Here is a 26659-nt window from a genome sequence, read left to right as displayed (position 1 = left end):
AGCTCCACCAGATGATGGGAGGAGAGGAAGAGAGGTGCAGAACTCTACAGGGTCATGCTCTGACCACTTGACATGAGGCAGAGCTTTCTTCCAGTGCAGTGACCAAGCCCTGAACAGATTGGCCAGAGAGGGTGTGGAGTGTCCTCACTGGAGATCTTCCAGAGCTGCCTGGGCACAATCCTGTGCTCTGGGGTGGCCTTGCTGGAGCAGGGAGGTGGGACCAGCTGGCCCACTGTGGCTCCTTCCACCCTGACCCATCCTGGGTGACTTTGTGATGATAGTGGAGAGTTGAAACTGCCTTTACTTCCCCCCTGCCTCTGTGGAGAGGCACACCTTATCTCCTAGGCATTGCTTCAGGTAGCTCCAATTCTTGTTTAATGAGCCTTTGTACACTGTAGCTGTGTACACTTCTGTACATGTGAGGCCTTAATGGCTCAAACACCTGCTGGTCTGTGAGGTTGGCTGCCTGTGGCACAATGATGAGGAACTGCCCTTGCTTGCCCTGGAGTGAGTGGAAAAACTTCCACTGGCTTTAGTGGGAGAATGCCTGGGCATCTGTGACAAGCAATCCCATGAGCATTGTTGCTTTCAGCCCCTGATTCTGCAATTACTGAATACAAAGGGCCATGCGTAAAGTCCAGGGCTGTAATTTCTGTTTTGGCTTTCCTGATGATTTATCTTAGGCACTACCAAGGAACTGTACAGCCTAATTACAGCAGTTACTTGGAGGGATTGTGCAAGCCCCAAGTATTTACTGTGTTCAGGGGAGAACTGGCTCAGCTAGAGATCATTTCATACATGTGCAGGGATCTCCTTTGTCATTTATGTACTACCAACATATGGAAAACTGAAATGCAGTTGTGTTGTATGTGTCAGGTGCTGAATGACAGCAGAGAGCACAAAGCAGTATTGTCTGTGGTCCCGCTGAGGAATTAAACCCCTTGAAGTTTGTTAAAGCTTCTCTGATAGTACCATGGTTAAGTGGCTTGAATATTTGCACCATAATTTGGATCAGTGTTTACATAGCTTGCACATTTTATGGTATAATACAATAAATACAATACAATAAATTCTGCCTATATCTGTAAAGCCTGGTCTGGTGCACTTTGGCCTCCTATTTAAACCTACTAGCAAGTGATCTTAAAACCTGCTGTGGTGTGGCCTGGCAGTCACTGCAGGTGCCCAGGACCTTTTGCAGCCATGCCTGTTGTTTGTTTTCATTCATCTCAAATAGATTTGTTAGCAGGTTACAAAGGTTTTGAATTGCTGCTTGTTTAAGGCAGCCACCTTGCAGGTGTCAGTAACAAACCAGCAGCTGCTTTTGGCTCACTATAAAAGTGGGATTTGAATATTTTAAATTGTGTGTCAGAGGAAGTGGTCTGTGTTTGAAGAGCCTCTTGTGTTCCCCTCCACAGGGCGGGCTGAAGTCTTGCATCATGTGGAATGTGCAGCTCAGCTCTCCCTACGGTACCGTAACAAGCACCTCCAGAGTAAACAAGGAGCTGTTAGCCTCCCTGGAGGTCATACAGCTGGAATACAGGATGAATGGCATCATGGGCAAATGCTGGGGATTAAATTGTTAATTTAGTAACAGCTAAATAAACAAAGCGATACTTTCCTCAGATTTTTGTTCTGTGTTATAAGAAACAAAGATGTGGGAAGCTGGGGTGCTGAGCAAGGGCTTAGGAGGTGATGTACCTGCTCTGTCATGCCACTGCCCTGACACATGTCAATCAACCATTCTGTGCTCTGATTTTGTGTCCATAGGATGGGAGCGGCACCAGCTCCTTTTCCCATTGTCTTCTCTGATGTCTTTGGTTCCTGAATGCTGCCAAACTCATTTATGGTCCTTATCTTTGTGCCTTTAGAGAATGGTGAGCAGCAAGTGATTGCTATTACTTGTTAGATGTCTGTTCTCTGCAAGGCCAGTGTGTTTGAGCACTGCAGCTGGCTGGCTCAGAGGGCGTGCAGCATCTCATTTGTTTTGCTCAGCACCAACACCTTGTTTTCTGTCTGGCTTTTGCTACAGTGGCATGCCATGGTGAGAGTTTTGCATTTCACCCATAGTTGTTGTCATGAGGGTGTGCAAGTTGTCACCAAGGAACACAGGAGATTCCTTGTGAGTTATGGTTGACTTTTCAATATGCCTCCATCCTGACAGTGCTTAAGGTCAAATGTTATGGGTTCCTCCTTAAAAACCTTCCAGGGATTTTGTTGAGAGTGAGGGTTGGCATAAAAACCCTTTGGCAAAGCTCCTGTTTAGGGTAATCCTTTCCAGTCAGCTCTCAGTGACTCCAGGTTTTAGGTGCTGTTTACAGGAAGATTTGGCCTATTAGAACATGGACAGAATGCAGGATGCCTACAAGACTCTTCCTGAGGCGTGCTTCCCAAACCTCACTCTGTTCTTGTTAAGCCTGGCCTAACCTAGACTGTGAAGAACACAACTCCCTAAGGCCCCCTCCTTGCTCCGGAAGCTGTTTCTTCAATTCCCCTTCCTCACTGAGACCATGTTTGCATCCAAGTCTGTAATGAGATTGGAACTGCTGACTTCCAAAATTCTTTGTCATTTTTGCCCCTGGGAGCTGCAGCTACAGTGGAGACTTTGTCATCTTGCTAGAGGTGTGCTGGGGGATTGGCCTTGCTGTGCTTGTGGCTGGAGGCAAAGCTTTCACCAGCTTGAGTCAAAGCTGAATGCATCTATTGTGTAACTTGGCTGAAGCCAATTTGTGTTTTTTATTTCAATTTCCAACAAAAGTGCTGCTAAGAATGTTGCTGTGAAGTGGCAGGGCAGTAGTGTGTCCTTAAACATGATTTTCCTGAATAATTGTTTGAAATGGGCAAATTATTTACAGGATGCTTCCTGAAAGGAAGCTGAATTTATGTCTAGGAAGTTCTGAGATAAGTTTAACAATTCATATTTTAAATTTTATTGTTTATTTAACTTCTAAAATATTACGAGAAATATATTAGATTTGTCATCTAGATTTTCTGCTGTGGACTAAAGAAATGCTTATTCATTTTAGCACAGGAAAATGTGGTCTTGGGAGTTTTCATCAGAGCTGAACCTTAATTTCACATGCCTCCTCAGAGGAAAAAAATGGGAAATGGTGAAGAAGAAAATCTGACAGCTGCAGAGAAAAAAAACTGTTTCTGATTGAGGGTTAATGGCTCAGATGAAGGAAAACATAAATTTTACATGGAACATCAATGTATTTGGTGTGACAAAAGGGATTTTAACTGGATTTAAATGAAGTGGGATCTGAAACACAGACCATAATTTAGTGCTGTAGAAGAAATCCCTGTCTGCAAGGAAAATGTAGACTTTCTTGGTTATGCTTAGTAACTGAATAACAGAGTTTCTAAGGTATTTTTTCTGTTTCACTGCAGAAATGTGGAAGCTTTTGGCTCTGTGGTGTGGCAGGCGTGTCTGTGCATTTATAAACATTGATGGCACGTTTTAGTGAATGTGATAACTTTTGTTTTCCCAGGTTGGTGGATGACCGGTGTGTGGTCCAGCCAGAGGCCGGTGACCTTGCCAATCCTCCAAAGAAGTTCCGAGGTCAGTAACTGGGGATCATTTCTCTTTCATGACCAACTGGTGCTGTTCTACCTCCTTGGGCACTTTTGCCATGGGACTTCCCAGAGGATTTGTGGACCCAGGGACTGAGTTTCAAACGGGAACATGAATGGCAGATTTTGAGAATGAATTACAAAATTTGCAAAGGCACAAGAGGCAGTAGAAACTATGGGGAAAGGGGCTGAATTTTCCTGTAGTCCAAGAGTTACTTGCTTTGTGCTGCACATTGAACACTGATCCCCTGCCCTGTGACAAACTCTTTGCTCCAGCCCTGCTCTCACTGTAAATGGGAAAGAAACTTGTGAGGTCCAAAGCTACTTGAGCTGATGAATTGTTTATTTTCTTTTCAAGATAAGATACCATTTTAAGGAGTACCCCCAAATATTTTCTCAGCTTTTTGTTTTGCTTTTGCTTAAAACAGTATGATTTTTTTCAGCTTGACCTTGTAGATTTGGATAATTCTGCTCTTTTGCTTATTGGAAAAAAATAACAGTTTGCTGACAACTTTTAGTTTTTACTTCTTGACTGCTAAAAAGGTACTCATAGCTATGCCAGAGCAGAGCCTGATCCAGGCCTCTTTTGACTTAAAAGGGCTTGGATTCACACTGGTTCTGAGATAAAGAGAGTATGACTTGCCTGATTTAGAGCAAGGGAAATTGTTTCATGGCTGTTTGTATCTATTTTCAATGATCTCTAAGGTCCCTTCCAACCCAAACCATTCTATGATTGTCAGGGCTTCCACTGACATGCTTAACCTTAGTATTTTATTTGCAGTCTTTATGTATATGCTACTATTGCAAAAAATAAAGCATTTAAAACATCAGGAGAGTGAAGTTCTACTTTCCCAGAGAGCTCATGACTTTTTTTCCATTATATATTCAGAAAACATCAGCAGTTGGTTCCAGTTCCAGCTGTGAGTGTTCAGCACGCTGGCTGAAAGTGAGGATGCGTACTTAGAAACTAACAAACAGTAATAAATTTCAGTCCCTGGTGTGACTGAATAACTTAAAAGCAGAGCTGAGGGTAGCATCCAGTGTGGCTTTCAGGCTGCATGACTGTGATTTCACCCCCTCACTGCCTGGAAGTGACTCACAGTTTCCAGGTTGCACAAAATATCAGGTAGGGATTCTTTGGATGATATTTCTGTCACTAAACTATCCTGATGTGTTCCTAAAGTTGACCATATCCAGGTTTCTAGATGAGACCAAGGTCACTGGGGAAGAATTGTGATAATTGAATACACCCAAATGCCTACAACTAAGGATCTCAAAAAGACAACCATAATTTTTTCACTGTCTAGTGTTTGAGGGCTTGATTTTATAACTTCAGTACATTAGAGTTCTTTTCTTGCAGCTCTGTGTTGTTCATTTTCAACTTCAAAAGGCAGACAAAGAAAAAGTTGTTAGGTTTCTGTGTTGGTGATTTGAGCACTTCGATGCAGGGTGGAAGCTGATTGAGCTCCCAGCACTAATGATTTGCCATCAGTGGTGGCAGCACATGTGGAGCAGATGTCAGAGGGAGGTGGCACACTGACAAACGTACAGCTGTTTTTTGCTGCTGGGGAAGCTGAGGTCCCTTCTCATGAGTTACATCCCAGCTTCTGTAGGGGAGTGATTTCCATTAGTTGTGAACAGTTTTGGCTCTGTCCCTTATTGTAACCTCTGTCTGTTGCTTGCATAACACATCCCTTTATCTGCAGTTGCCTCTGCTCCCTCTTCTCCACAGCATCAAACCTTTCCTTCTCTCTAACTCAGATCCTCCACTTTTTGTGGATTCCATCTTTTCCCTCTCCCTCCCTGCCCCAACACTTTTTAGTAGCTACTCTCCTCCTGCCTGCTGCTGCTTAGCTCCTTTTGCAATCTTTCTTCCAGTCACTCATTAGCTCTCTCTTCTTTATAGTGCTCCATAGCCTAATTTTGGGACTGCTGACATGGTGGTAGCAAGCAAATGTGGATGAGCCACAACACAGAATGATTTGGATTGGAAGGCACCTTAAAGCCCCTCTCATTCCAGCCTCCTGCCATGAGCAAGAACACCTTGCACTATCCCAGGTTGTTCAGAGCCCCATCCAGCCTGGCCTTGGACACTGCCAGGGATGGCACAGCCACAGCTTCTCTGGGCACCCTGTGCCAGGGCCTCAGCACCCTCACAGGGCACAATTTCTTCCTTATGTCCAATCTGAATGCAGCCTTTTTCAGTTTGAAACCATTCCCCCTTGCCCTGTCACTCCAGGCCCTTTAAAAAGTCATTCTCCATCCTGCTTTCTTTTAAGCCCCCTGAAGGCACTGATAGGTGCTATAAGGTCTCTAACACCTGTAGGAAGGAGAAACTAAATTAGTGAAAATATAATTGTCACATTAATTTAAGCAACCCACCTTTCTATAAAAGCATGGCTATAGTGTTAGGTGCATTTAATATCATACCAGCTTAAGTATCCATAAACAATGTGCGTTCAGGAGGATGGCTGCAGGAAAGATAAGCCTATCATTTGGATGTTTTCTCCTTCATCCTTTAAGTCAAATTCCAAGTGTGAGAATAGCAGGAGCTTTGCTGAGAGCCCAGCAGAAACTTGCTGTCTAATTGACATTTAGTGCTTGAACCTCAGAGGTGTCTCTGCCATGAGAGCAACCAAAAGCACATCTCTGCTATGCTTTGCTAAATTTCTTAGCTCTGCTCAGAACCCTGAGGCAAAAGAGTTTCTAAATATTGTTCTTATAATCAAGAATCTAAGCAAAATCCATATTTTTCTTCCCAAGAATCTTCTGGGAAATAGCTTTCAATTAAAGCAGCGAAGTTAACAAACCAAACAAAAACTGCTTTAAGTAGGTTCTTAACATGAAAGGAAGACTTAGGCATGAATGATTAATTGTATGATTAGACATAAGCAGCTGAAAATAACATCTAAGAGCAGGATGAGTAGGGCCTCTTCACTAATAGGAACTGCTGTCTGCATGGTTTACAGTGTTTTTATCACTGATAGCTGAACTGGCGTTGATTTGAGGTTAGAGCATGACCTGGGAGTCAAAGAAGTATGAGAAAAACATGTTTCTAACAAGATGTTTAGATTTCAAGGGCTGACTCTGAAAATTAATATCAGAGAGGACTATGTTTGCTCTTTTTTGGTAATATTTTATCAACTCTTTCCCCAGTGGGAGGGACAAAAAAGAAAGATTGTGGTTTTGACTTGTATCTCCCCTACGGGGTTCACTCAGAGATCAAATCAAGGTACTGAGCTGTTGGCCTGAGCTGAAAGCCTATGTAAAGAGGTGTCCCAAAATAGCAGTTTCATTTTTGCTATGTGTTTACTTTCTTTTTTTTTTTTGAGTGGGTGGTTGCTATTCTGGTTGTTTCAGAACATCCTGCAGCGTGGAGGGTTGTTAAGCTCAGGGAAGATGTGGTTGCTTCTCATTTTGTGTCCATATGAAGAAGCTGTGCTCCCCATTCTTGTCCCAGTCACACTGGGATGAGCCTGGAGGGGCTCTGTGTTAACCACGGTGCACATCCAGATTTGCATCAGTGCAAAGGAGGGTGGAATTTGGTCCCACACGTTCCTGAAGCCTGGTGAGAAATCCCACAGAACATTCACTGTATTGCATTGAAGGGACTGATCAAACCAGGTGCTTCATGTCTTAATTCCAGCTGAAGCTGCTGAGATCCAAAGCACTGAGTGTGGAGATGGAAACACACACTGTGCTGCAGGGCTGGGTTCACAGAGACTGGCAAGAACAGTGTGTGCCAGGAGTTGTGTGCCTCTGCAGAAAAGCCACATCATGAGCCACCCTACTGCAGGTTTCCTTAGGCTGGGACCCCAAACACTCCAGCTTGATGTCTCTATCTCCAGTAGGAAACACTTCCAGCTTCCAAGGTGTAAAATAGCACAGATGAGACCTGCTTGTTGATCAAGGAAAAGGAGCACGAGTCTCATTCCTATTTTAATGTAAAATTACTTAAGTTTTTAAACTGGTTTAAACTTTCTTATTCGTAACTTGTATTACTTTGATTTCTTGGGGCTTCTGCAGTGAAAGTGATGCTGGTTCCTAAATACCCTCCTTTGCCTTTCAGGTTTTAGTCTGATCTAAGATTTTCCTGACATTGTTCTTTTTTCTTCTCTCCCTTCCATTACCTTTCTCTGCACTCTCTCCTTTCTTCCTCCCACCCTTTCCTCTTCCATCTGCCATTTTTCTTTTTACTTGCCGTCTACATAATTTTGGTTTATCCTTTTATTTTCTTCTTGCTTCTTCCATTTCCATAATTGCTTAAATTTCCTTCCCTTTCTTGTTGTCCTGCCTAGGAAACTTCATTGCCTCACTCCTTGCTCCTCCACATTTTTCTCTTTTCATTTTCACACTAGTATTTTTTTACCTTTTGTCCATTTTTTCCCCCCCAAAGCAAGTAGATTTGTACACACTATGATTTTATTGCCCTGTCACTTCCACTTACCCATTTCTCTGGTTTTAGTAAAGCCATGTGATAATTTCTCTAGTTCTGCAAACCAAAGAAATCTTCCATGATGGACAAGAGTTGAATTTCTAACACTTTAAAAATAAAACAAACCCAAGAGAGGGCAGGGAGAGAAAGCATCTGACAAATATTGATTTACACCATCTTTATCCAATATCCAGAAACATTTAAAAGGCATAATAGGAGTTATTTTCCTTTTCAGACTTCCTGAGTGAAGGTGCTATTTGCTTACCTTTGATATGCCCTCCTTAAATGTTTCTCTTCCTGAGGACTAATTATGTAAAACTCCATAAAGTAATGGATTGGGAACTAGGACTACCTGGGAATGTCTGGAGAAGTCAGAAGAGACATTCTGTCTCATGAGTGGGTTGCTAGACTGACCTCCAGGAGGGAATGGCTTTTTGATCTGCTGTGTGGTGGAAAGTTGCTTTATAATCTTATGCCTCAGTTTCTCTTTTTTTCCCTGTTTATTTGAACTGTAGCATCTCTAGGGCAGGCACTGTTCCACCTCCTTACAATGTTTAGGATCATGAAGCTTGAATTTACATAGTTTTGTTACTCTAATAAAAAAAAGAAAAAAAACCCAGAGAAAAATAATGAGAGGGCCTGGTTTCGATGCATCTGGAATCCTAAAAAGTAAAATAAAATAGGAAAAAAAGCTTGTTTGGGAACAAATAATATGATTTTTTAGTCTACAAATTGAGGGAAATACAATTGAAGTAATACTGATTTGGAAAAGCGGTAGCACCATGCTCTGAGACTCTGCAGGAGGATGGGAAGCACTGTGTTTACTCCAAGTAGCAGGATGTGTGGGGAGTAACTGAGAAATGAAGACTGGTGCTATTAAAAGAAGGTATTGTTACTTCAGAAGCCTTGAAGCCATGAAGCCTTCTGAGAAGGCATGTTAATTATAGATTGTGACAGAAAATAATAGCAGACTTTTGTCTTATGAGCTGAAATCCTGATACTTCAGTTAAAATATCCTACAATATACAGTACAATTTAATGGCACAGAACACTTTGGGTTTTTTTCACCTTGGTTTCCAGAATATTGTAAAAGTTACCTGGAGTTCTGTACTTTAGATTCTGTAAAAGTACAGAATCTTTCCCATTATAAATCGTTCCCATTATAAATGTTCCCATTATAAATGTTCCCATTATCGTTCCCATTATAAATCGTTCCCATTATAAATGTTAAATGAGAGCAAACACCTTTGCAGAGTGGCTGGGTTTGCTTTGATAAGGATCTGTGGGACTTTTTCCTTGGAACAGCAACTCAGGGCTGTGAGGGAGGGTAAATCCATGAGCACTCTGGGTCAGTGCCAAGGAAGGTTCTGCCACTGGGGGCAGTTATGTATGGACAAACTTTGCTGCTTGAACAGGGGCTGGGTCAGTCCTCCAGTGCTTGGCCATCTGTGCCAGTGAAATATAGAGGGCTCATAGTTGGGGACAGTCCTTCCTTTGACATCCACAGCCTGCAGCCCATGTTGGGGAAGAGTTTCACCCTACAACACCCAGTCCTGAGTGTCCTTACTGCTCCCACAGCAGGACTCTTCCCTCTTCTTGCCTGTTAATAAATGTGCGTGTGAGAGGACAATTACCAACGTTTGCCATGTGAAATGACTGTCAAGTCTCGCTGCTTTTAGAGCAGCTGATGATTGTGACTGTGCAAGACTAGATGTTGTTTATCATTCTAAAAGTAATTGGCTTTAGATGAATCATGAACTCTATTTCCAGTTTATAGGACTGCCACTGGCAAAGCCCCTTGAGTCAGGGAATTTTACAAAATTCAGTTTCTTGCCAATTAACATTAACTTTCAATTATTGATTATGGTTTTGGGAAATAAAGATGAGCAATTGAACAAGCATGTAGGGAAGAACCCCTTGGCTTCATTCCAGACATCTCTCCCCTTCTTTGATATGCAGCCCCCTCACTCCACATGGGGAGGTGGTGGGGATGGGATGAGGGTTGGTGTATTGATATTCTCTTTCCTTTGCTGCTCATTTCTTATTTGGCATCTCAGCATTGGCTGCAGTCTCCTCCTCCTTCTTCTTCTCATCCCTTCCTCTCATTTGGACAGCCACCCTGCTCAGGTGGCTCCTCTCTCCTCACCTGCTTTTTTCCTGCTCTGTTGGACAGTGGTGATGTTCAGCTTGTGTCACTTGGATTAAAAAACCCTGACAGTAAAAACAACTCAGTGAAGGCAGAGAGACCCAAACTCTGTGTGGACCTGCTTGGTGGCTGGCTGCTGAATGCCCCAGCCACCCTTGGATTCAGCAGTGCCAGGAGGAGCTGGGCAAGCCAGGTGTGTGGCATACACACAGCAGGACCACTCTTCCAAGGTTTCACGTGCCTTCCAACACTGCATCTGTGATGTTGGGGTGCTAATAAAGCAACAGGCAGATATGGCAGGATCACAGCCTGGGGCTCTTACAGAGATTGCACAAAGTGGGAACCTGTGAGGCTTTAAGGGCTGTGGGTTCAACTCTAATGTTGTGCCACCCTGTTTTGGGTATCACTGACACCAAGCTGACCTGGTGGCTGTATTTAAACACTGCTGTCTGGACATTTCTGGACAAAAAACCCAAACCAACACATCGTTACAAATGAAGGAAATGTCTTTCAACATGACTCAGGAGTATTTCTTTCAATCTTTCCCCAGATTGCCTTTTCAAGGTGTGTCCTATGAACAGATATTCAGCCCAGAAGCAGTACTGGAAAGCCAAGCAAGCCAAACAAGGAAACCATACTGAAGCAGCACTGCTGAAGAAACTTCAAGTAAGAGACATCTGTATTTGTAATCTTATCTCAATCTGCAGGCTGTAGAATTACAATAGCACCAGAAAGAGTAATAACAAGTGCCTTGGGAACCACTGTGATGGGTATTATTATGCCACCATAGCAACTCTATATTCTCCTTAGCTCTCCTGCCTCCTGACTGGCATTTATAGCCCCTGACCTGGTGTTTATCTTACTTTGAGCTGGGGGTTTTGCCTTTGCTGTAAGCAAGGTAGTGCTTTCAGAAATTTTATGATGTAAAAATGGAGTTGTTAAAATAAGGATGGAGCCCTGGTTTAAGTAATACTGGAAATCCTTACCAGGAATTAGGCAAAGAGTGGACAAAGAGATGTCCTCAATGCTTTAGCCAGGGAATTCCTCAAAATTGTGTTTGTCCTTGCCTTCAGTCTATGTGTTCTTTTGTGAACCTTTTTGCAGTCTTTATTTTGTCTCCAATACAGTGTGGATGGAACAACTCACCTGTATCTGAAAAACAGCTGGCCTGATGTTGTAACTGAATGCATGAGATTAAGTGAAAATAAGGTCCTGTCAAACCTGGATGACAGTTTTGTGGGCACTGGAGAATTCACCAGTGCTTCCAGTTAAAAACAGCAGGGAAGGCACGTGGTGTGTGGCCAGAGTTACACAGCAATTAGTGCTGGGAGTAGAGAGTTTGCTCTGTAGCTGTATTTGACCCAGTCTATTGTGTTTAATTTTAATGTTGCCTATTGTGAGCTAGTGTTTTTGTTTTGTTGTAAAGTCTATGTACAATTAAGCACCAACAAGTAAAAGGAGTGGTGACCGGGAGAAGCTAATCATAGGCACCTTTTTATCCTCCATAGGATGAAATAAAGCCCTTGGAATTACCTTTTGGGCTTGAAAAATTTTAAAATAGCATGCATCTCAGATGTGACCAATAAATTGTGACAGAGTCCCTATTTTGGGTAATTAAAAAGTCAGAATCACCATCAGTATTTAGGTGTGAATATTTTCAATGCAGTAATGCTTGTAGGTTGCAGGATTTAAATATGGTGCCATTTCCTTTCTGCACTGTGTGTTTCAGGTACTTCTTTTTTATAGTCTAAAGAAATAGCCATTCTCTTGCAGCATGCAGCAGAACTGGAACAAAAGCAGAATGAAAGCGAGAACAGAAAGCTGTTGGGTGAAATTGTAAAATACAGCAACGTCATCCAGGTAAACCTATTGAAATCCATCTGCCTTCTCAGTGTTGGAAAGGAAACAGTTGTTTCATGTCAAGGTTACAGTGAAAATTAACTGTCTGCCCTTTGTAATCTGAATTGTCAAGGGTCAGGTAAACAGAACTTGGTGAAGTTTACAATATTGTGCTTTTCTGCCTGTTTCAAAGCCTAACAGAAATGCTGCATATTCCTGTTTAAATAATTTGTCATAATAAAAATTCTATGTGTATTTCTTGGTGCTGCAGTTTAGAATCTGAACATAAATATGTCTTTTATTTTCAAGAGTTATTTCAAAATCATGCTATAGAGGTGCTGTGCAGCTCCTTTTAAATCATTGTAGTAATCTGTATTTCATGACATATAAATGAGACAGGACTAAGTTCTTAAGTGCAGTACAACTTTTCTGTAATGGATGTAATTCCTGAAGGGAGAACTGCAATGGACACTTGCCCTGCTGTGAAATTGATCCCTGACATTTCTACAATCTGAGATAGACCATCTGTTTTCCTAAACTGTAGCATACTTTGATAACTGCCTTCTAGTTATATTTATATTTATATTTGAAAATCTCTGCAGTGTGAAAGCCTCTGCCTCCTCTTTTGACTGGAGGGAGAAAAAGCAACTAAAAGCTGTACTTTTTTTAAAAATTTCTTTTTTGTTCCCAGCTACTGCACATAAAAAGCAACAAATACCTCACAGTCAACAAGAGATTGCCAGCTCTGCTAGAGAAGAATGCTATGCGGGTGTCCCTGGATGCTGCAGGGAATGAGGGCTCCTGGTTTTATATCCAGCCCTTCTGGAAACTGAGGAGTGAAGGTGACAATGTAAGTGGAAATACTGAATGTGTTAAGAAGGAGAAGGGAGAAGAATTCCAGGAGGTATAACTTCTTCACTGCTGGCCTGTTTCATAATGGATTCATTTCAGGAAAGAAGAAATTAGAAGAGTAATTAGGACTTTTACCTTTCATGTGTAATTGGAAAGTGTTACTTAATTATATGGTCTGGAATCTTTTGTGTTGCCACATTTAACTGAGCCTCTCTGTTGGGGCATCTTTGCTAGGTCTACCTTTTGAGTGCAGACTTACAAAGCTGACAAGATATCATAGTTTATGCTGGACTCTTATTTTTTTTTAAGAGTTTTTTAAAAAATTTTGTGGCAACTTTTTTTTTCAGGGAGTCAGTAGAGAATGTCTCTAGGAAATACATCAGCTTTCTTTAAATCTGTATTCCCTTCTGATGTGAAAATGGCATCTATGATTGGAGCTGGGTAGAATAGTCTGGGAAGCCTTTTCTGGGTAGTTTCTGCAAGACTCAGCTGGAGTCTTGCATATTGATGAGAGGGAAGAATGCACAGGAGAGCTCTTTGCTGCAGATCTGAGAGCTGTGCCATGAGATCACAACTCCCTTCTTCATTCTGTGGCTTGGTTAAGTGCCTGATGTGGAGAATTCAGATCTGCCTCTGGGAAGGCCACACGATGATGAGCTTGTGTGGTTTTTCCCAGACCTGGCTGGGAATGTTTGGCTGTTTTCCTCTGTGCATAATCAGTGAAAGCCTTCTTAGGGTTGTAGAAGGGAATGGCTTCTTTTTGTGTATTTTCTCTCCTTAATTTTGTGGTTACCCAGCCCTTGGGATGCTCTCCAGGATAATGAGTGTGGTTGCTTGCAACTCCTTTTGCAATCTGTTGTGGAGAGGAGAAGGATTGCATTCCCAGCTCCTGGTCAAATATCCCTAGAGTCAGAGTCTTTCCCTGCTTCATGTAGTGATCAAAAGGGTATTTGAAAATCCTCCTTTTTCCCAAAGACTGTTGCAGAGAAATAGAGCAAATATATCCCTCAGGGAAGGCTTCTGCATGGCTTTTCAGCTGAGGAGAACAAACGTGGCTCAAACATTAGCCTGGTATTTCTTTCCCTTCTTTGGAGAAAAAATGGTAACTTCTTGTTTTGGCTTAATTTCTTAATAACATCAGCAATAACATCAGTTCAGCATCTTTTTAAATTTCTCATGCCTGGAAAATAATATGTGTGTCATGCTCTCCAGAGGGAGGACCTGGCATTCCCACCTGTCATCTGCAAAGCCACGGTGGGCCCTTAGAGCTGAGAGCAGCAGAACCATCCTTGGCCTTCAAAGTCATCCCCAGTACTACAGAGGTTTTGGTTCCATTTTCCACTGTTGTGCACACATGAGGCTTTGGAAGCAGACTTGCTGATCTACAAGGATTGCAGATCAGTGCAGTGATGGCAGTGCCATCCCATGCCACAGACCCCTTTCCCAGTCCCTTCCCGTGGGGATTTATCTGACAGGCTCTGAGCCGTGAGGGCCATGTGGTAAACTGGTTTATTCCTTACTCAATGGACTCATTCCTTTGGAACGGCCTGCTGCTTATTTTCTGTTTCCAGGTTGCCTTTCAGAGCTGGCAACTTGCCATTGTAATTTACAGAGGGAATTTACAAAGGGAAGTTGTTTCTTGTTTCTACTAGGCCCAAAAGGATTTGACAATTTTCAAATTTCCAGCGATAAACATTAGTGCTCTGGTAGCTCTCTCTGCTTTAGTTCATTTCTAACTCTTCAACAGCTACACAAACCAGGCAGCTGTTTCACAGAGGACAGGAGTAGCCAGTGATGGGGGAAGTCCTCATTTTTCTCTCACAGATGGAGGGAGGCTTCAGCCTTGTACCCACTGCTTCCTTTCCAGTTACTCCCAGTCATGGGAAAGTTTGAATTCATGGAGTTAGCTTGGTATATCAGGCCCCTACTCTGTTTAGAAACTTTGGGATTTTTAAAATTATATTCCTGTGCTATAATGAGGAAATTCCCTAGAAAGCATGTTTTAGAAAGTCTTTTAAGCAAGAGAAGTGAGTATTGAATTACTACTTGGATGGCTGCTTCTGTGCCAGGTAATGCAGGCAAGGTATGCCATATGTCCTAAAAGAAAAGGAATCTGGGAATGTGATACAGAAAGTCATGTGTGTGACTCTTCTGGTAAGTGATCAGAGATTTTTAGCCTTGTGAAATATTTTAGAACTTTGTTTTCTAAAAGAATATTAGCTTAGTTTCACGAGCAACTGATTTATTTTGCAAGTCAATGAAAATAATTAAAGAATATGACTGAAAATTTACAGTCATTGACATAACTACAGTATTTTCTGCAGACTTTTATTAAGTCTTCATCATTTTTGAAGCTGCTCCTCAATGGAAGATAGGACTGATTAAGGCTAGAGCTGGTTCCCGATGGACTGAATAACAAAATACTCCCGGATAGCAGGATTGGTGCTGTGTGGATTGGACTGCAGTTATTTGCCATTTTAGTGGGGTTTTTTTTCTTTTTTAAATAAGATGCTTAATGATGTGCTGTCTTACTGATTTAGTTGTGATAGTCCTGGCGTACATGCAACAATTTTGAAGTCCTGATTCCACTTTGCAGGATGCAAACCTGGTGGTATTTTGGTTAATGAATTGTCTGGTCATAACTTCTTAAAAAAGGCTGTAAGTAATGTCTGTGTGAAGCATGGCATGCAGGAATGTGTTGCATAAGGAATGTGTCTTATAGGCATCTTGTGATTATTTTGATTCTGTTAGTGAACTTGTTCCCATGCCTTGGATCAAGTAGGATTTCTGTGTGTGGTCTGAGCATGGTGACACTGTCTTATGCTACTGTTTATTTTGGCTGTGTTGGTAAAGAACAGGCAAACCTTCCTTTTCACCTCTGCAATGAGGGGGCCAAATTCACCTGCATTGAAGTTGCACAAGGCTGAACTGGGCTCAGCTTTTTCATAGGAAATGTGCTGATCAATGCAGAAAGTATTTTTATTTATTTGTCTTCCAAGAGAAAGCATGGCTTGTGCAGCATTTCATGTAGAAAAAAATCACATGTAGCCACTTGTCTTCATGTCTGTGTGTGCTCAAAATTGCTGTGAAGAACATAAGCAAATCAGGACCCAGTGCCAACCAATCTATGTGGATTGGTGTTTTTTTTATTATTTATTTTTCCCCCTTCCAGGCATGAATTGAATTCTCCATATGCATGTCTCAAGCAGTTTTTAGGTCAAATACATGTTTTTATATTGATTTGTATATTGTAAAGAATTGCAAGGGCATGGGAATTTGCTTTCAGGGAGCCAGCCAGGAATTCCTCTTGTAGAGAGAAGGTCTCTCAGCTGTTGTACCTGCTGCCTGTGCTGAGCTCAAACATAATTTAGGGAACAACAGCAGAGGGGATGGAGTGCGTTCACCTCTTTCTGAATTTCCTGTGATTTCTGTGTCTTTCTAGGTTGCATTCAAGCAGTCTGAATTGGAGAACTGAGCTTGTCAGGACATTTGCCAGCAGATGGTCCACAGAGCTGAGGGCTCATGATTGCTTTCTAAGCTTTCTCTGGGATAAAGAGAACTTAGTGTAACTTTTGGATGAACTGAGCTGCTCCTGGACTTTGTAGATTCATATCTATTTCATGGTCTGGAGTTTCTGCTGAACCAGGGGACATGCTCATTGGGAATGCAAGGGTTGATTAGTTGGAAATCTTGAACCCAGGTGATTGCAGATTGTGGGGGAACACAACTGCTGTGTGAATTGTCTGCAAATAAATTCACTGAGTGCCACTACTAGAGCATGCATTTGAGTCATTTTCTAAATATGCTACATTACTTTATTTTATTGGATAACTACTTAGGTCTAATTAGGCATTTTATTTCTGACTTCCAGGTTGTGGTGGGAGATAAAGTTGTTCTCATGCCAGTCAATGCAGGACAGCCTCTGCATGCCAGCAACATTGAGCTTCTAGACAACCCTGGCTGCAAAGAGGTGAGTTCAGGAGGGCAGGAGGGGGAGCTGCTGATCTGACATGGTTATTAGAAAGGCTGAGGGAATTGGAATTGGTCTGTCTGGAGGAGAGAAGGCTTTGGAATCACCTCACTGTGGCCTTGAGAGCCCACAGGAAAGATGGAGAGAGACTCTTGTCAAGGGCCTGGAATGACAGGGCAAGAGGGAATGGCTTCACACTGACAGAGAGCAGGTTTAGATTGGATATGAGGAAGAAATTGTGCCCTCTGAAGGTGGTGAGGCCCTGGCACAGTGTTGTAGGCACACAGTTTGTTGTGATTGGGGGTGGAGTTGTGGCTGAGCCTCATCCCCAATGGCTACAGCTGTGCAAGGCAGGGAACAGCATTGAAGGCAATGAACCATGGAGTGCCCAGGTGTGCTGACCAGTCACCAAAGGGAACAGAGGGCACACAGGTGCAGTGCATGTAAGGTGAAGAGTGTGAAGGTAGAACATTAAAGGGCTGTGGATGCTTGAAGCTGCCTTTTGGTGTCCTTTGTGCCTCCACTATCTTCTTGACAGCACAGGGTGCCCAGAGCAGCTGTGGCTGCCCCTGGATCCCTGGCAGTGTCCAAGGCCAGGCTGGATGGGGCTCTGAGCAACCTGGGATAGCAGAAGGTGTCCCTGCCCATGGCAGTGGCTTGGAATGGGATGATCTTTACATCCCTTCCTACCCAGACCATTCTGTGATATGTTGTGCTTTACTGGTAACCAGAACCCACCATGAGCCCACAATGGACTCAAAGCCAGCCTTAAAAACTGGTTCCAGCTTAGCCTCAAAAACCCAAAATGAAGTATTTGCTGCAGTGATAACTCTATGAGGTTTCCTTGAGTATCTCAAGCTCTGACTGAGGTAAGAGTAAATCCTCACTCAGTATCCCTTTGGGGTGTTCTTGGTAGGCTGTCAGCAAACAGAGCAGCATTTCCCCACCCAGTCTTCTCCAACATTACAGTCATTAACATTTGAGAGCTTCAGGACCAGTGTTAAGAACTGTACAGATATGTAGCTAAGCCATGTCCCCTGCCATCCTAGATGTGATGTAATCTTTCAGAAGAATGGAGTATCTCAAAAAAAACCAAAAAACCATCCCCACATACTATAATTCGAATTTTTTTTCCTCTAAAGGTAAATGCTGTCAACTGTAACACAAGCTGGAAAATAACTTTGTTCATGAAATTCAGTAGTTACCGAGATGATGTACTGAAAGGAGTAAGTATGATTTTTAAATTGTTTTTTGAATCACGAAAGTATTTTACTTTATCTTAGTATCTTACTGTATTAGAAAGACTTATAAATCTTACTGTGTAGAGAAATATTACCTGGTGAATAAAAGAAGAAATAAGGACTTTATGGAGATGTTCCAAGTAACTGTAACAATAACTGTAACAAGACAATGTAGCTTTACGTGCTGAGGTATTGCACAGTTTCATGCCTGTAGATTAATCTGTGAGATAATTTACATTTTCATTTTAGAGATAAGCTTAATTTGTCCTCACATGTACCTTAATAAATCATTATCAATGGCTATTTTTTCAGTAGGTGTCAAGGTACCAGCAGTTTTTGAAGAAGAATTTGAAAGGGAAAACGGTATCTTTGTGTAGACCCATTTAAGGATAGTGTTTCAAGTCTTGGGGAGAGGCAGGAGGAAACAAAAATGAATCCAGCAGAAGAAACAGAGAGGGGGCGTTGGTGTTGATTGCAGAGTAGAAGTGATAAGATAATACAATGTTAGAAAAATCTCTTCACTTCCCTTAAGTAATAAGAGAGATTAGAAACAAAAAAAAAAAATCAACTTAGTAAAGTTACATAGAATTAAAAATGACCTTTAGGTTAATTTTTGCCCACTGTTCATTGTTGTGCTTTTCCAAAAGGCCATGGGTCTCCTGCAGGACTGAATTACCCCATCTGATTTCCAGACTTGGTGCTAAGATTGAATACTCTTCACTTGGTACCTGCTCCAGCAATAGGAAGCTCAGAAGTATTTTCTTCCTTTCAGCTCTGCTGGCATCACTGGAGCTGTTGCAAATAGAAAATTACTCTGGAGGCTTTGCCTAGCACTTAACAGTGCTTCTTTTCCCTATTTCTTTAGGGAGATGTTGTGAGGCTGTTTCATGCAGAGCAAGAGAAGTTTCTGACCTGTGATGAATATGAGAAGAAACAACACATTTTCCTCCGCACCACGTTACGTCAGTCAGCCACGTCTGCAACAAGTTCTAAAGCACTGTGGGAGATAGAGGTATTTTTTATTTCTCTTTATAAATATTTTAGGACCTGAAGGCCAGGGCTCTGTAAAAAAACTTCAGCACAACATGAGTCATTCATGGGCTCCTGATATCATCACACACCTCCCTGTAACTATTATTATTTCATGAAGCGGTTTGTGTAGGACGAACCCTGATGAGCTGCTTTATTCTCTGTGTGTCTGGAGACAGGAGGCTTTCTTACTATATTTGCCTGCACTGAAATGAGGGAGAGTCAAATTTCAAATTCAGACTTGACGTAAATGGTGTGATTTTACCAAAGCCAATCAAAGGACACTCACCTCTCCTGAGTTTTGAGTGTTTACATTTAGCTTCATGTGCAGTATAAAAAATGGAGAACCATGGCTGACAGGAAATCTCCCAAACATCCCACAACACATCAACATTTGTTTAAAGTAAACCTGAATAAAGGTGGTCTTGTGAAGGGGGGTGGTTTTGAGAAGGGAACTAGCAAACATTTTTGTTCAACTAAGAAACATTGGAAATTGGTATGTCTCAAATCCTTGCTATTACAATAATGTAACTCCTATCTACTCAAAAGTTCTTGTGATGGATAAACTTTGTGTATTTAGAACGGAGTCTTCAGAAAAATGGTTGATTTTTGTCTGGGTAAGGATTGTCTGGAGTAGAGTGTATTGCACCTGCACTTATTGGAGATTCCTCTTTAAAGGAGACAGACACTGCTAGATTTGAAGAAAGCTAATGACCTACAGTTCAAGGGATAAAAGAAAAAACCTGTGATAAGATGATATGAGGATATATCACTTGAATGAAAAATTTTCAGAAGCCCCTAGTATTGACAAAAACAGAGCTGGTATAATTGGTAAAATAATGTAAGATGGTTTGAGTTTTGCTTTTCAGTAGTGCCTAGTAGTGTAGAGCAGCTCTCCTTACTTTCTTGAGCTGCAGAGTCACAACATGTCACTAAAAAGCAAAATTTGGCTCATCATGTTTGCAGGGAATAAATTACTGAAAGCATGGAAAGTAATAGAAGGAGTATTTCCTGGCACTTGGCAAAAAATAAATGTAAGTAGTTATTATCTATGGTGAACTTCATGTAAGCACAGAACTCCTCTCTTTGGCAGGCTGCAATGGTGTTGTTTGCATATTTTTATTAGCAGTGAGCTGCAGGAAATGTCAGTGACCTGAAGTATGATCTTGAGGAGCAGGATTAAAATCCAAATTCTTCTTTTAGGTTGTCCACCATGACCCTTGCCGGGGAGGGGCAGGACAGTGGAACAGCTTGTTTAGATTCAAGCATTTGGCAACTGGAAACTACTTGGCTGCAGAGGTAAGAATGTTAAACAGTTAAAACAGTTAAACAAGTGTTTGTGTGCTGCCTGACCAAGTCCTGCTGGTTCAGAACTGCTGTAGCAGGTGGGTCTGCAGTGTAGATCTTCACAGAAATCCCACACTGGGTCCTGCTGGGTCATACTGTGCTGCTGCACCCAGGGCTTGCAGGGCCAACAGCACTGCTAAATATCCACCATGGTTGTACTGAAAACCCTTGGGCTCATTTATCTCTCTGCTCCTGTTTGCCCTTGAATTTTGGAGTGGTGGTGTGACTGTGGATTGGTGTCATGCAAGTTCATTGTGATTATATAGGCTGCAGGGTTCTGCTATTGTCCTCTTGCCTTTTGACTAAAGTTTGGATTAAAAAAGTACTGAGGAAGTCTCTACCCCTTTTGATGCAGTGGAAGGTCCCAGAGAAGAAAGAAGATATTGTAACTTGTCTTGTACTTTGTATTAAAGCAAAAGAGTATTGTGACTCCCCAAAAGAGCAGCTTAATATATCTTAAGACTCCTTAAAAATAAAATATAGTTCTCGACAAGCTGGAATACAGCAGATAATACCAAGTGTATGAAGTGGTACAGTCTTGGATATTTTAATAACCATTAAAATATCACAGCAAGAAGATGTGAACTTTTTCATATCTAATCCATATTAACACAGGTCTGTTTACAAGTTTTATCAATGGAGTTTAAAGTAGGGGTTTTTTCCACTGATTTAGTTAGGATTGCTTATTCTAACTTATGCTTTGAAGTACAAGTGCAGAAATTTACTGCAAGAAGAAAGTTATAAATCACTATGTTAGGGAACCCCTGGAAAAAGACTTGCTCTTGCTGGCTTGAGTTAGATTTACAGCAGTGCAACTTCTGTATGCAGACAACTCTTTAGTATTCCCTGGGTGCTGCTTTTGTGTTTCAGCTCCTGTAACAGCCTGCACTGAATTCAGAGGAAGAACAAACAGGAGCTATCAAACTTTCATTTATTTCTAATTATGTCAAGGCCACTATCAAAACATAAACAGTGGACTGCTAATAATAGCTAATTTTCAAGAGGAACCAGTACTCCCACCTGAGAATGGGAGTGTTTTCCTTTCTGTTTATAGTGAGGGATGCTCCCAGTAGGAAGATTTTGCTAGCTGAGCTGATAGAGAGTCAGGAAAAGCACTGAGCATACTGATGGGCTTCCTTCTTCCCCCAGGGGATCTGTCTGGGGGATTTTTAGGTGAAAAATCTTCAGGTGAAGAGGTGCCACACTGCTCTGAGTGTCAGACCTGAGCTTAGGTCCTTCCTACCTCTGGAAAGGAAGTCCCCATCAGGCAGACTTGTAATATGGAGAATATAATTGGCAACAGTGGAGTGAGAGCTGGAAGAGGTTTTGGGTTGAACAAAGGTGATCTGCTGGGACTGGAGAGCTGCATTAGTGACTGGAGAGCTGCACTGGTGACTGTGTCTGTAAGGTGTAAAATACCTCTGGTGGAGATATTAAAGGTAGTGCTGTAATAAAACCCTGTGAACTGTATTTTGCACAGTTCATATGTCAGGCACAACACACCAGCCAGCCAGACACGTCAAAGATTTATGAACAGGCAGGCAGACACCTCGTGTGCGTGAGCTAACTTTAAATCAATCGGGCAAAGCCTCCTGAGCACTTATCTGTGCTCTGGCAGCACAGGGAGATTACTCATGGTATGGATTATCAACAGCGTCACACATTGCCATGACCTGATTTTGTTTAAGCCTCCTTGATAAAGGTATCTAGAGTGGAATAAAAACTAAAAACACAAGAAGAAAATTCACAAATCTTTTAAGCATTCTGTTGTTGGCTAATGGTGCAATTTCTGTCACAGTTTAAGCTGTTGTAAATCAGGATTCATCCCTGTTTATAACTGTCTTTCTTCGTACTTCATCCTCCCTTAAATCAGCTTGATGTGTGCCATGGAGGCTTCTGCAGGGCAGTCTTGCATGGGTCAATTCTCACACAAGGAGAAGAAGTGTTCTTCAGCTGGGTGCCTCCCTTTTCTCCTCTCATACCTTGTGTGAGCAGCCTGTGCCTTCTCTTTTCCTTGGAGTTATCCTGTGCCAGATGTGACTGGTCAGTCTGGTCTGGGACTGGTGGTTCACTACTGAGCCTCGCTGTGAAGGGGCGTCCCTGCAGTTTGTTAAGGTCAGGGGATAATCTGGGGACTAAGAGAATTGAAGATCTTACCTCAGAGAACTAAAGAATTTAAAGCTGATAAAGGTGTTCCAATATTACAGTAAGCAGACTAATAAAGAAAAAAGTGCGGCAGTACCATTGCTCAGTAAAAAAACCATAGGTGAGTACTTGTAAATCTAATTGTTATAAACTTGAGAGAGGATGAAGTCAGGTTGTGTAAATCCTAAATTCCACGTTCCTTAGAAGTACAAGAAGCTGTCCAACTTTTGTTGCCTTTCAAAGACCTCTGATATCTCTGACTTCTGACACAATCTCAAGTAGTAGTATTTCCTTTAATCCTCTTTCCACTTGGCATTATTTAGCCTAATTTTAATTACTGTGCTTCCAAGTTCTTTAAGACCTACTAATACCTTAAAGCAACCTGGATCCTTCTCCCAGACTTTGGGCTGAAGGTGAGCCACCCTGAAGGGCCCACTGCTGAAGGAGTCACAGTGGGAGACTCTTGGTGATCCCACACATCTGCCTTCCCTTTCCTCTGCCACTCTGCACACCCTGGGTCACTCACAGTGTGCTCTTACACAAGTACTTAAGACAGGAGGAATATACTGAAGACAGGGTTTGATGTTTGGTGATAAAATTTGGGGCATTGGAAATCTGGGTACTTGGTAATGATGTCTGACATTAGGAGACCTTAAGCCACAGGCTTAGACATTCCCAAAGAAGTGGAACCAAATACTCAGCTGAAAAATTGGAAAGAGAAATTGTCTTCTTTAGAGACAGCAGGAGTTCTGCTGTTAGTGTCATAAGGGCTTGTTTTCACCCAAAAGAGCTGAGCCAGATCTTCAGCAGGAGATTTAGGCACTAAGCCACCAGCTAAGATCCAGGCTGCTGAGTTTCATTCTCAGAACAGAGTTTTATTCTCATCTTCACAGAGTCAGCAGTCTTTCAGAAAAAGTTCTGCTGAAGATCCTTTTTATAGCCCTGGTTACAGGAAAATGACCCAAGTTATTTTGAAGCTGTACATTTATAAAGAGAGGCTGTAAGGTTAGGTGAAAATTGGATGCTTCAAAGTAACAAAGATTTCTCCAAAAGTCTTTTCAGTGCATGTAGCCCATGTAGAAGGCACCCAAAGCCATCTGTGTGTGTGGGAGTGAGCTGCAGTTTGCTTGAATAGCTTTGCAGATGCTGCAGGTTGGGACCACACAGCTGTGCCTTTCTCATGAACACATATAACCTTCTAAATATTTTAAATTGCCAAGATAAAAGTCTCTTTGAACTGAATATCAGCTTATCAATTGTGCTAAACCAAAACATGCACTTTTAATATTGTTCTCCACATTTAGAGCAGCTCTGGTTCTGTGATTTCTAAACTGGGCAATTCATACTGAAACCATTAAACACTTGTTTTATGAGGCTGTTAAACTGATATGTATGCCCACACACAAGAAATGCAGGATAAGTCTGTCATTTCATATTCAACTTCTCAGGTGTGGCTAAAGTAATTACAAAATATATCTGCATCTATCAGATCACGTACTGATCTCAGATATTGCAGTAGACAATAGATAAGCCACAGTATGTTCCTTATGAAACCCCGTGAGCATGTACATAATCACTGTGCAGAATTTGTAAGAAAAAAAATCAGTGATAATTCTGTTTTACCTAGCTGAATAGATTAGTTACTAGATACTTTGGCCAAAATATGGCAGTAAATCTAGTGAGGTCTTTAACACCAAATTACCTCAACTAAACTCAATGAATTAAGATAAGGCAGGTAAAATGGCAGCCTGAATGTTCTCATTCTGTGCTTCTCCAGAACTGTGGCCATAAACAATTACTGCCGTGGTAAAGTTCTCTGGCTTTCTCATAGAGTTCTCCTTCCTCCCTCTGTAAGAGTGAAAGGGCAGGGTTTAAGCTGTAATCAATTACAGTAATTAAGTTGGATCAACTCAGATCAGAGTTTTGTTCTAAACTGTTCTTAAAATCCTGCATGAAACACCCTTCCAGCTTTAGGATTATTTTAGCACTAAATACTCTTTTGAAGGTGGGAATGATGGAATTTAATTGGGTTGAGCAGCACAGGGTTACATACACATGAGATGAAATGACAATTAGATGAATATTAATTGAACAGGAAGTCCAGTCCAGCTTGCAAGGTGGTGGTGGTGGAGCACTGCAGTGGCAATACAGGATTCAGAAATGTCCTTTTTCCTCAGGTATTGGATTGTGCAGACACAAGGTGCTGTCCCTGAGGTGGTGTAGGCTTGGTGAAGAGGGAATAGTCTGTGCTGGAACAGGGTCACTGAGCCAAGGCACCAGAACATGAGTGTTTTGGATGGGACTGCTGAAGCTTTGCAGAACTGTCAGGTGATTTTCACCACACTGTGGTGTAAACCACTTGCTGAGAACTCTTGGATCAATGGCTAGTAGAAGTTACTCATATTTCCCTTGTCTTTCTTGAATAATTTCTTTCCATATTACCTGACTCTACTTTTTGGTCAAAATTGCCCCAAGCTGCCCCTTTCTTTTCCAAGAAGCTTATGTACATCATTCACTTTAGATTGAGAATTGATGTTAAATTTTGCTTTTACAGTCCATGGCGGGGGGTTGGCACTAGAGGATTTTTAAGGTCCCATCCAACCCAAGTAATTCTATGATTCTGTGATTAAAAATATTAGCCTTCCATGTTATAGATATTGTTATGGTATGCATTTATTCAGATGGACAGGGCCATGCCCTTCATAGTAAATTTAAGCCTGCTGTAATAATCACTTGATTTGGATCATGGGGGAGATAGCTGAGTGCATACTCAAGCTAATATTGAGAGAAAATAATCCTCTCCTGCCTTCTGAATAGCAAAGATTGTCACAAGAATCCCACAAGAATGGAAAACAAAACACTTAATGAGATTTAAAAAAAGATTACATAATTGTATGGGTAATAGTATACTCAGCATTAGCTAAGATAAAAGAAATGTAAAAGGCAAATCAGTTCTTAAACTTGAGGCTATAAACCAGGATTAAACTCCTGGTGCCCTGAAAAAACTGTCTCTATAGTTTTATGGACTTTTCTTCTACTTCCTTAAACTGTTGGAAAATGGAGTCCTGCATAGGACATTTTATTAAGGCATTTGAGATTGATTATTTGAAGTCCATAACTTAGGTCTTTTGTTATCCACTTGTTGGAAACTGGACTACTGATAGAGATTTTTTTTTTATTTAGGAAGCAACAACAGAACCTCAGCTTGCCAGTGTAAATTTATTTTCTTTTTTGGTTGACATGGAAACAAACCTTTGCAGAAGGCCCTGTTCATGCCCTGCTCATGCAGAGAAGGTGAACACAGTGTTAAATGCTCTGTGGTTCCTTCTGCCTTCAGAAGAGTGAGGCAAGTAACAAATAAAATAAAATAAAAATGGCCTTGTTTAACTGAGATGTGAGCTACCTTTTGCTCAGGAACAGTTTGTAAGCCAGAGAAGATGCCAGGAGATGGCAGCATCTACCAAGGCCTTCACACATCTCACAGATTTCATTCCTTGGTACTGTGGGACCTCCTCACCTGGAGATTGCATCAAAATCTTCCTTTGGGGCTGTTTTTTCCCAGTGTCTCTTCATTAAATTTTAGCACAGCACTCTGATTATTTTCTGTCTGTTTGACTCTGTGATTAAAGGTTCTCATAAGAAAAAGGATTTGCCAAGGTGACAGGGTGAACTCAGCACTGGAAGCCTTATTTCAGTTTTTCTGTCTCATAGGAGTGTGGGTTTGTTTTAAAGCTCTATAAGGAGTGAAGGATAATTTACAGCTATGCATGAAGAGATGGAAGAGATCCAGAGGAGGAGGATGGATTACTGATTTACAGAGCCAGCCTGACCTGTTCTGCAGACTTGGATATGGCTTTTTAAAGTGACAGATCTAGATGTCATTTAACCAAACCCAGAACTAGATTTCTCCAAGGTTTTTAAGAATCTTGAGAATGTGGCTAAATTTCTTGACCTGACTTGTCTTGACTTTGGTGGAATATGTCAGTGTGCAAATGCCTTTATAAATCTGGATCTCAGAGGAAAGTCTTTTCCCCCAGCCAGCTCATTTGCAATTGTGATCTGTGAGAGTGTTCAGATTTTTCAGT

At 41.7% G+C, this 26659-nt stretch overlaps 1 protein-coding gene across 6 annotated transcripts in view; it reads left to right on the top strand.

Moving 5' to 3' along the window:
* The window catches only part of ITPR2 (inositol 1,4,5-trisphosphate receptor type 2), a 248316-nt gene that overhangs the window by 31520 nt on the left and 190137 nt on the right, over positions 1 to 26659 (top strand). For 4 of the 6 annotated variants that reach the window (XM_074539167.1, XM_074539170.1, XM_074539169.1 and 1 more), the window contains 8 exons: positions 3489 to 3559; positions 10702 to 10817; positions 11925 to 12011; positions 12682 to 12840; positions 16714 to 16812; positions 17955 to 18038; positions 18919 to 19065; positions 20286 to 20381. In XM_074539167.1, the coding sequence (XP_074395268.1) occupies positions 3489 to 3559; positions 10702 to 10817; positions 11925 to 12011; positions 12682 to 12840; positions 16714 to 16812; positions 17955 to 18038; positions 18919 to 19065; positions 20286 to 20381 (859 nt within the window). Of the gene's footprint in view, positions 1 to 3488; positions 3560 to 10701; positions 10818 to 11924; positions 12012 to 12681; positions 12841 to 15438; positions 15501 to 16289; positions 16543 to 16713; positions 16813 to 17954; positions 18039 to 18918; positions 19066 to 20285; positions 20382 to 26659 lie in introns of those variants that run through there. The other 2 variants (XM_026790772.2, XM_074539171.1) reach the window with 2 other exon arrangements.

The sequence above is a fragment of the Zonotrichia albicollis genome, chromosome 4 (assembly GCF_047830755.1).
Source record: "Zonotrichia albicollis isolate bZonAlb1 chromosome 4, bZonAlb1.hap1, whole genome shotgun sequence".
NCBI classification, from domain to species: Eukaryota; Metazoa; Chordata; class Aves; order Passeriformes; family Passerellidae; genus Zonotrichia; species Zonotrichia albicollis.
Note: the sequence above shows the minus strand (reverse complement) of the source record. Positions and strands in the feature narration are given on the sequence as shown.